At 59.4% G+C, this 10,000-nt stretch overlaps 3 protein-coding genes across 3 annotated transcripts in view; all 3 read right to left on the bottom strand.

Annotated features, from left to right (window-relative positions):
* The window catches only part of LPMP_181190 (hypothetical protein), a gene marked incomplete at both ends in the record, with an annotated part of 3,300 nt that extends 2,613 nt beyond the window's left edge, over positions 1-687 (bottom strand). Inside the window, one exon of the mRNA XM_010699651.1 lies at positions 1-687. This exon is cut by the window's left edge and continues 2,613 nt beyond it. Within this exon, the coding sequence (XP_010697953.1) occupies positions 1-687 (687 nt within the window).
* Positions 688-2,085: 1,398 nt separating this feature from the next.
* Positions 2,086-5,847, bottom strand: LPMP_181180 (hypothetical protein; the record flags this gene model as incomplete). The annotated part of the gene is made up of 1 exon (XM_010699650.1): positions 2,086-5,847. The coding sequence occupies one exon, from the start codon at positions 5,845-5,847 to the stop codon at positions 2,086-2,088; it is 3,762 nt and encodes a 1,253-aa protein (XP_010697952.1).
* A 2,350-nt stretch (positions 5,848-8,197) lies between these two features.
* On the bottom strand, positions 8,198-8,806 carry LPMP_181170 (hypothetical protein; the record flags this gene model as incomplete). The annotated part of the gene is made up of 1 exon (XM_010699649.1): positions 8,198-8,806. The coding sequence occupies one exon, from the start codon at positions 8,804-8,806 to the stop codon at positions 8,198-8,200; it is 609 nt and encodes a 202-aa protein (XP_010697951.1).
* Positions 8,807-10,000: the final 1,194 nt, after the last annotated feature.

Genomic DNA, 10,000 nt, shown 5'->3' with positions numbered 1-10,000 from the left:
CAGGAGCAGCAAAGGTACCTCACCGTGCCACCACAAAACGTCGGCGAGCGTTGACCTCGAGTGCTGATCAGCCGCGAGGTGCGCCGGAGAGAGTGTTGTCTTCCCAGTGGCCTCACTCGCTTCCCTTGGTGCGGGCCCCCTTAGCTCGTCTCTGGTTGCTGCGGAGCGAGCGTGGCTCAAGGCAAAAAGAGAGGCAAGGCAACGCTCACACAAGATGTCCGGTGAACATCGCGTTACCTCCAGCTTCGCTGTGGCGGGGTGCCCTAGATGAGTGCTCAGTTTGCGCAGTAGATGCGGGAGAAGGTCCAACAACGGCGGCAACAGTAGTGACTGCGACGGAGGTCGAGAGCAGTTATGCTCCTCTGCGTAAACCGTGACTACCCACGGTAGCCAACGACCCAGGGGCACGGCTGACTCGGCAGTGGGCAGTGTGCACAGCCACTCCACAATCAGCGGAAGGACCGGCAGAACCTGCGAGTGTGGCGGGCAGGCCGCAGTGCCATCGCCTAAGAGAGGCAGTAGCGGTGCCAGCACAACCCCCGCAACATGCTCGATGTTGGCGTAGGCGGCGGAGGCAGCTGACCGAGAGGAGGACGGCGACTCAGCAGACGCCACAATGGTACCGCTGTTGCTTGCCAGAGAGGGGTAGGCGTACCGCACCGACCACCCTTTCTTTCGAACCGCCATGGTGCGCTGAGTCGAGCAATCCCGCCCCGCCGCCTCACATTCCCATACAGCATACCCAAGCCGCTGAAGCACGCGAACGCACAGGAGAGGATGAAGCGGATGGTGCACTGGCGATGACGTACTGAGGGCCGATGCCTCGTAGGTGTCCTTCGCAGGCTGCAAGAGGAGGGTGAAGAGTCGGTCCGCCACCCACAACTCATCTGCGCTGGAAGAGGTAGAAGGATAGGCCGTGAGATGACTGCGGACACTCTTCGACAAGGCACTCAACAAGATCGGCGCGGATGGCTGCAAAGACGCCCTCGGCGGCGTCTGTAGCGGGGGTGTCAATGGCGGTTGTGATGGCGATGCAACGCGGCCTGGTAATAAAGCCTTGGCCGTATAAAACCGACACGAGAGGTGAAGGGTTGTGAGAGCGAGCGCACGTGCATTGGCGCGCATTTGCCGCAAGCACATCACGCCCTGGGTGCTGGACTGGGATGCCACTTCCCCTATCGACTTCCGCATCCGTGCACCTCTGATGTCTCCCTCACACAAGAAGCAATGAACGAGTACGCGGGTCGCTCACAAACAAGCGACGTCACGGGCACGTGGTGGGGGGAGTGCGCACATATCTGGAAGTCGAGCAAGGCGGGTGTCGCGTGGCTAATTCACAGCACCAGACCCACACACAAGAGAGGGTGGGCGCAAGTACTTCGTTTGCAATTGAGTGGGTGTGCGTCTGTGGACGGAGCACCTCTGGAGTAGAGAAGCGTGGAGAAGAGGGAAAGACGAAGAGGGCTGAGAAGATGAGCCTGCACGTCCGCGAGACGCGGTCGGGGAGGGGGGGGCATAGGAGAAGCGACGGCACTTAGAAATGCGAAGTCGCCCGTCACAACAGTTTTTTCCCAGAGAGAGTCGGTGCCACTTGCGTGGAGATGGGAAGTACCAGGAGAGGGAAAGGGAATCTACCCCATCATAACACCAAGAGAACATACAGACACACACACACACACACACTCGTGCGCGCGTATGCGCATGTCCTGTGAACGCTCCCAGTTGTGAATTCCATAGCAGTGGTAGTTCGTGGTGTCAGTTCGCGCCTGTGTCTTGGTGCGCGGAGGTGCAGGGAGCAGGAGGCTGGGGTGGCATGCGCATAGTCGTCACCTTTTCTTTCTGGAGTGATATGTGCCTATTGAGGGGCTCATAAGCCGCTGAATGATGGCGCACAGTCGTGGAAAGGAGCGCACGTGTCCCTTGTTGCTCGTTTGCTATCAAAGGCCGCCTGCCTCTTTCTCACAGTCGCTCGCATAACCTACTCACTCCTTCCTTTCCCATTCCCCTTTTCATGAAATCCACAGCGGGCTAGCAGACACTCAGGCAGAGCGCCGCACAGTGCGCAGCTGATGCGCACGACCTCTCTCACGGGGAAGGGGAGCTCCGTAACGAGTGCAGAATGAGCTCCTGCTGCTGCCAGGCCTCCCGGTGACGCCAAAGCGACGCCTGCACGTGGCGTGCCGTCACCTCGGCGGAGTGCGGAGAGCCGGACAGGAGTGTCGGCGACGGCCTTGAAGCAGTCGATGTGGACCCCGGAGACGGCAATGCGCTTGGAGAATAGAGCGAGAGCGGCGTTCGGCCCGGGGTTGTCTCATCGCGGTCCATTACCATCACAGCCCTGCTGCCAGCGGTGGGAAGAGCAGCGCCCATTACGTCTCTCGGAATGACATTATTGGATGCGGCCTTCACATCACTGCTGCTGTGCGGAGTAGATCGCCACGTGAGCATAGCCGGGCTTGTTGGCAATGAGTGTCTGCCCCCCTTCACTGCCTTCTCGAAGGGCGAAGAGGGAGCGGAGAGCACTGAAAGAAACTGGCGCAGCTTCTTCTCCAGTGGAAGCGGCTGCGCGGAGAGTTCAGAGGAGCTGTTGCGCGGCCCGTGCTGAGAAGGTCGTGGTGGCCCGTGTTGTTCTTCTCTTCCCTGTGACAAGGATGCATTGATGCCGAGACGAGCCCCATGTGTCCTCTCCTGGCGGTGCGGTGGAGGTGTACGCCGCTGCTGTCCGGGCGACGGTGACGCTGACGATGTCGGGGTGCGGAAAAGCGGGCTGCGCAGCGGCGGCGGCAGCAGCAGCTCCTCGTCAGCAACGGTGTCCACACAACGAGCAGAGGCGCTCTTCTTCTGCTCCCGCCACGACAGTGACGACGAGATGGTGCATTCCTCCTCGAAGGCAGCTGTCGCAGAGTCTTCTTCTTGCGTGGCGAGGGGTATATGGGCTCTGGCAGGCTGCGGCGGTGTCGGCAGAGTCTCCTTTCGTGGCTCTGTTTCCTCCGCTGTGCTGCCCTGCTCCAGCATCGCAGCGTTGGCATCACTGCGCCCCCGAGGCAACGAAGTGGCGTCTTGGCTGCCTCCACCTGTGGACACTGACAGGCCTCGGGATGACTTTTCTCGCGAAGATGACGTCTTTGTCGCTGTCACCGTGATGGGCCTGGTGAGAGCTGTTGCAGACGGAAACACAAGCTGGCCGGTGCGCCCGAGCACCTCCTCACTGTCCTCCTCACTGATCACGATGGCTGAAGGGAGGGTGCGCAACGTGCCGTCATCCTCAAAGCGCAGGTGTGCTTTTCTCGCCTTTGCCGATGCGAGCCCAAGCCAGCCGCCGTCCTCGTCCGTGTCCGCTACGTCCCTCACCTGCTCCCCCGTGCCGGTTGCGTTCTGAAGGTGGAGAGTAATGGGCGGCGATGGTGACGTACTCGTACGTGTGTCCTCACGCTCCAGCCTTGGCGACGAAGACGAAGCAGCAGATCCACGCGACGTCATGTACAGGGGCTGCATCGACAACGGCAAAGTCGAGGATGCAGCACCCTGTACCAGCCCTTCCGCGACAGGTGCACCGGCAACTACGCTGTTCCTCATTGTCTTGCCACCTTGGGCAGTTATTAGCAACGGTGGAGAAAACGACTCGCGCAACGCAATCCGCAACGACACCTCCTTTACTCGCAACGCCTCCTTGGTGTCAGCCAGCTCCCGCGTAAGTGCCTCTATGGTGCCCGACATGCGGTCGTACTCGTCCTCGGCACGCAGTCGCGTCTCCTTCAGCTGCAACTCCGCCTTCTCCAACCGCTCCGATAAGACGCGGCGCTGCGCCTCCTGCCCGGCTGCAGCGGCGGCTCGCACTTGCGCCAGCTGCTCTTGTAAGGCCGCCACCTCTGCCGCACTCGTGTCTGCGATGTTGGCGTGACAAGCAGCAGAGTTCTCCAGTTGTGGAGACGGCCTTTGCGCCACGTCTGCCACCGCGTCACAGACAGGGGGAGAGTTCAGCTGAGCTGTGCTGCTGGAAGCCAGCGCAACTGCGCCTTCCTCGCTGTGCCCTCCTCGATTCCCCTGATCCTGTAACGCGGTGGACTCTTTTCGGTCCGTGGCACCGTCTGCTGGCGCCAACATTGCCTGTGCCGTTGCGACAGTCAGTTGCTCCTGAGCCTCGTGCAAGTCCTCCAGCAACCTCCATTGCGCTGTGTCCTTCTCGAGCAGCTGCTCCTGAAGCAAACGCACTTGCTCGCTCTGCTCTCCAATCAGCTCGTTGCGGTCTGCTCGTACAACATCGAGCTCCGCTTGCAGCGCAGCAAACCGTTGCGAGAAGTCGATGACGGCGCTGCGCACCTGTGTGAGGAGCAAGGCGAGGTGCGCGACGTCGCGCTCAAGATGCAAAGACGACTCGGCGCTGGGCAACCTGGGAGACGAGCTCGTCGAGCAAGGTGCAGTGAAGTCGTCAAAAGCACTGCAGAGGCCGTTGTCAGTGCCTGTCGCTTGCGCGGCGCCCACCTCTTTCGCTGCCAAGAGAGCTGGCTCGCGTGATGCGCCGTCACTGTCTGGATGCACGAGAATCAGCAATTCTCGAGCCTGCACAATCAAAGGGTTGAGTTCTACTGAAAGCAAAGACTTGGCCGCAGCATCAAGCTGCATGCCCGGGCCATCACCAGAGCGCGGCGTGGTCGTGGGCCACGGCTCCCGCTGCTCAACGCGCAACAGCTGCTCCTCTTTGCCAAGCAGCTGCGTCTCCAAGTCGTCGCACCGGAGCTCCTGGGCAGCACAGAGCTCCTGCAGCTCCTTGGACCTTCGCTCCGCCGCGTCCACGCGTACGCGCAGCATCTCCACCTCTTCCATCGCCGCAATACACTGTCTCGACATTATCGCCGATGGCCCCGGCGTAGATGGGAGACACGAAGAGTCCTCTCTTGTGGCCTCAGTAAAGGCTGAAAGGAGACCTGCCGCAGGGCTCTCACGAGTCTCATGAGCGAACGATGCGTTGACAGGCGCCAAGTCGTCGGTTTGCAGACCCACGGAAATGCGCAACAATGACGGTGATGACGAGGCTGCAGTGACGCCTGCCTCCGTGGGACCGCGGCGCACCTGCGAGCTAACGCAGTGCTTGGCGCGATCCTGAGCAGGATCCTCGTCCTCCGCGGTGACAGGATACGCCTTGGGAATTCGATACTGCATCTCACCCTCCGCCAGCTGGTTCAGCGTCGGCCCGCGAGGTGGCGCCTTGCTATCCACGCGCACTCGTTTCCTGCCCTCTGACGGGCAGTGCTGAGAGTCCTCTGAGCCAACTCGCTGATCGCGCTTCGTCGTCTGGCCTGTGTAGTAATCGTCCTCAGTCTCGGGGTACGCGTACGTACGGTGAAGGGTGGCGGGTGACCGACTTGTGAGTGTGGCGCCTGGCCTGCTGGGTGATCTTGCAGTGGCTTCCGCCGCAGCTGCCTCGACTGAAGACCCACACGTGCCATCAGCGCTCGACTTCGCACACGCAGCGTTACCGCCGTCATCCCGCCACTGTGCAGTCAGTAGCCTCGACTGTCGATTGAAAGCGTCTTGTACTTTGCTCAGCTGCTGCTCCAGCGCGCTGCAGCAGTGATACCACCACACCGCTTCGTCCTGCAGCTGCAGGCGGCCGTACTCTTCCCAAGACAGGCGCAGCGGCGACGCGGATGAGAGCGGCGAGGCAGACGCCCAGTCAGAAGAACGATGCAGCTTTGTGAAAATGGGAATGCCACGAATAGGCGGCGTTGAGGTTGTTGTATTTGCAAAGGATACAGCAGGGGCGGTAGCGGCTGGTAACGATGGGCCGCTCACTGGGGAAAAAGCTGGCGTACACCGTTGCTGAGCGACGGTGGAGGCAGGACGCATCAGCTTCGGAGGAACGTGCGTTGTCGCTGCTGGCACACGAGAAACGCCTTGAGAGTAGTGAAGCGGCGGGACGGTGGGTTTTGAAGCCCGCTCCCAGATCTCCTCAGTCGTTCTTCGGGCCTCTGGAGGCTCCCCTTCAGCGAGCTCCAAAGCAGCCGCCCGAAGGTACGCATTGGTACTGGCGGCGTATCGCTCCAAGAACGGTAGTGCAGTAGCGCTGGCTCGCATTGCTGCGGATGACGGCGCCTCAAGAGGCGGTGCCGACTGTGGGCGGTGCTCAGACCCCATGCCACTTCTCTGCCCCCGACCCTCCTCGTCTGTGGTACCGGCTGGTGCTGCCGGCAAACTGTGCAGTGGAGAATGAAGCGAAGGGGATGACGTCTCTGTGCGATACTTTACGGCACTAGCTGTGCCGAGCTCTTGGATGACAGCATCCTTACACGAGAGTGCAGTCGCCGGAGGCACCGACTCAGAGTCCCAAGCCTGATGATGCTGCCTCGTATGGTTAGGCAGTGGTGCAGAGACAGCGTCCCTATCACACCACCATTGCCGCGAGAGGGAGGGCGGTCCCAAATCTTGCCCTCCCTCGTCCTCACCTTCATCCTCAAAAAACTCCGTCCCGGCTCGGCTTAAAGGCCGAGTCAGAACGTGACTGGTGGGAAGCTGAAACAAAGAAGTCGCTTGCTGTGATGCATTCGCTGTCGCCGGCAACGCGGCAGCGACGCTGTCAACGCGCTGATGCGACCGAGGAGTGCGGCGCAGTTGCGGATCAAAGAAGCTCTGCTGCAGGGAGGCAATGGACATGTGCGAAACACCGGAGGAGCTACATTCAAAGAGAGGAGGAGCGGACAGGCCAGTCGGTGGTGGAGCTGCTCCTGAACCCGCTTCGCTGCCATTGCTGTCGGCTACGCAGCTCATTCTAGAAGTTGAAGCTATGTCAACGAAGTGTACTTTCTTGGTGTTTTTCAGCAAACTCAACGGTCCCTCCTACATCGAGAAGACGGTGTAGGGGCTTGTCCGTGACCAGCGCAGTGTATCGATGCACCCGGGGTCCGTACGTCTCTGCCCTCTCCCCCCTCCTCAATCCCTCACTTAACGCTGTACGGATAAGGAGTGCCAGGGAGAAGAAGCACAATGTGCCTCGTGGCACACTCACTCACTCACTCTCTCTTTCCCTGACTCCTCAGTGTGGGCAAAGGCTCACATGAAATGGGAGTCAACGAATTGATCGGCAGCTTCGCCTAAGCCACTACTTGAGCAGGATGGTGGCGGTCTAACGTATGATCAGTCTATGCGGAGATGTCTATAAGCGTGTGTTCGTGCTGTGGGCCTTTGCTTCGCCACTCAAGAAAAGCGAGGCAGGAGCACCGAGGCACCTCCTGTGAGCACACCCCCCTTTCTGCGTCAGGCCCCCCAATCAGCAGCCGAACGCAGGAAAGAGGTGGTGCGCGGAGAGAGGAAAGCGATCCACGGGGGAGGCCGTCTCGAGAAGAATGGAAAGAGAAACGACTCCGTGGCGGCCCTGGGAAGAAAAAAGCAGCGGGGAGGGTGTGTGTAGGGTGGCGTCGGTCTTCGTGAAGGTGCTGCCTCCAGCAGGCACAAAGTGCAGATGTTTCCCTACTGACTACCTGGCAATGAAAAACGAAACAGAGTCAAGAGCCTTAAGCATCTCGGAAGCTCCCACATTTGAGTGGACATAAGGTGCAGTTAACGACACACATCAGCTGCTACTCAGAGAGAGGAAGCGGGAGGCAATTGAGTGCGCCACACGTGTGCCTTCTGCAGTATGATCACTAGGCACACAGACGCGCATTTCCGTCCGCGACACATGGCCCATGTGCGTGTGGGTGGGCCTGCTTGATAGGTGTGAATACCAACGACACCATGGGTTAGCCATCCGTCTGCTGCCTCTGCCGCCGCGGTTCACTTTTTCTGCCGCTCTGCTTTTCTATCGAGAAGCACGCACGCACACCGAGAGAGAGAAGTGGGGGACAAGGCGAAAAGCGCCTAAAATACGAACAGAAGAGAGACGATACATACAACGACACACACACACACACAGCCACACTTGCTGGCCACGTAACGTCACTGACAGAGAGAGAGGGGGGAGACCACATACGACAGGGGGTAAGCGGCGAAAATATTTTAAAAAGACACCACGCATACACACATCCCTACACGGAGCAATTCAGTCGAGAGCGCCCCTCGTAGTGAGTCATGCGCATCTCTTTCATCCTCCCCTCATCCCTTGGATGGAGGTGCTGCATCTTCTGTGTCTGTATAGCTTGGCTTGGTTGCCAGCGTGGTAATCCACCTCCATCTGCTCAGCCATCGTCACCGCCACACCTCTTTAGTTGACCTTGGTGTTGATGCCAATGGGCGCTAGAGTCGGTTTTGGTGCCGCTAGGCAGGTGTCGTCCCCCTGCTCGTCCAGCCAGTGCTTGCGCTGCACTGCTACCTCTAGCTCACGCTCGCGAACCGCCAGCATTGCACCGCGACGACGCCAGAAAGAGAAGTTCTCGTAGAAGAAGCGGTCCTCCAGATGAAAGTCCTCCGTCTGCCCACCATTCGACCAGGGCGCGCCAATCGGAGCATTTGCGTACGGCCAGAACCGGATGCCAGTCTGATCCATCAAGCAGCTGCGCCACTCCCACTCCTCATCACGGCAGAAGTAGACAGCGCGCGCTGGTTCCGTCATATGGCACTTGAGCAGCGTCGCCGACTGCTGCGGACACATGCGGAAGGACGCCTCGCAGGCTTGCATGAAGCCGGTGACCGTGTCGATGTCCTCCTCCAGGCACTTCATGGGGTTCGCACGCCAGTAATAGCAGTCGCGAGATGCTTCTACACGTTCCTGGAGGCTTGGCAGCGCCTGAAAGAGAGGGGCAAAGGCGCGCAGCACGGGGGCAGGGATGCCGTCGCGGAAGATGCCCTCCAACGGTTGCATAAACTGCTCCATCGCTTGGCTACGCGTTACCTGTGTGTGTGTGTGGGTGGGTGTGAATGTGGGTGGGTGGGTGTGTATGTGTGAAAGAGCAGCAGCACACAAACAAAAGAAAAGAGGAAAAAGAAAACACACCGAGGGGGTGAGGATTCACCGGTCACGCCGTTGCCACCGGCAAGTCACAGCAAGAAGCGAATGAAAAGCCTACAACGGAGGTCAGCACAGCAGGGGGGGTGCGTGGCAGTGGGGAGGGGAGGAGAAACAAAAAAGGTGATGAAAAACTAGCCGGCGGGTGGGGCATACAGAAACAGAGGAAGGGGGAGAGCCGCACGTGAATGCTGGACTACGAGCAAAAGGTCCTTCACAACGCCTGCACGCGGGCGGGGCGGGGGGAAACTTTTCGGGTAGACTACAGTGAAAGATATATGAGGTGCGCTGCTCTCTGAAAGTGAAAGGAAAAGAGAAGCTCTGCGTGTGCTCTCTACTCGCCACCTTAACCGTTCACACGACAAGGGTTGCTGCTGTCATCAAGAGCACTGAACGGGGAGGGGCAAGCTCATGCACCCCCGCCGACAACCGACCCCTACGCCTGCGAAAGAAACAGGCGTGTGTGTTCGCTAGAGTGTATATATGAGGACGATGTGAAGGTGAGTAGAGCCTTCGCTGAAGGTGCTACTGGTAAAACGAAAGTTGCTTGACGTACGCTGAAAGAGGAAAAAGAGCGGCGCTAATGCGGCACTTTCGTTCGCTCGCTTGTCCTCTTCACGATACCTTTTTTTCTGAGATTACTCCTGTTGTGTGTGGGTGTGGGTGGGTGTTGCATTGAGGCTGATGCGCCCGCGTACACCTCTGCGTGGTTAGGTGCGAGCGAAAGAGGAGAGGAGTGTGACGACGATGGCAATGGGTCGAGGAAGGAGCGGCGGCGGGGTGAGTGGATAGAGAGAGGGAGATGAAGAAAAGGGTGGAGGTAGACGTAGAGGGGAAGGGGAAAGGGGTAGTTGACCACACAGGCCCACGCCTGTATCTATGGAATGATGGGTGGATGCAGGTGAAACCCTCAGGAGAGGCCTAGTGCAGACTGCTGCAACGGAGACGAAGACTAAACACACACACACGCACGCACGCACGCCCATAGACACGCAGACACACACACACACACACACACACACACACACACACACACACACACACACACACGACCAGATAGGA

Source organism: Leishmania panamensis (assembly GCF_000755165.1).
Source record: "Leishmania panamensis strain MHOM/PA/94/PSC-1 chromosome 18 sequence".
Lineage (NCBI taxonomy): Eukaryota > Euglenozoa > Kinetoplastea > Trypanosomatida > Trypanosomatidae > Leishmania > Leishmania panamensis.
The sequence above is the reverse complement of the archived record's forward strand: the minus strand, read 5'-3'. Positions and strand labels throughout refer to the sequence as shown.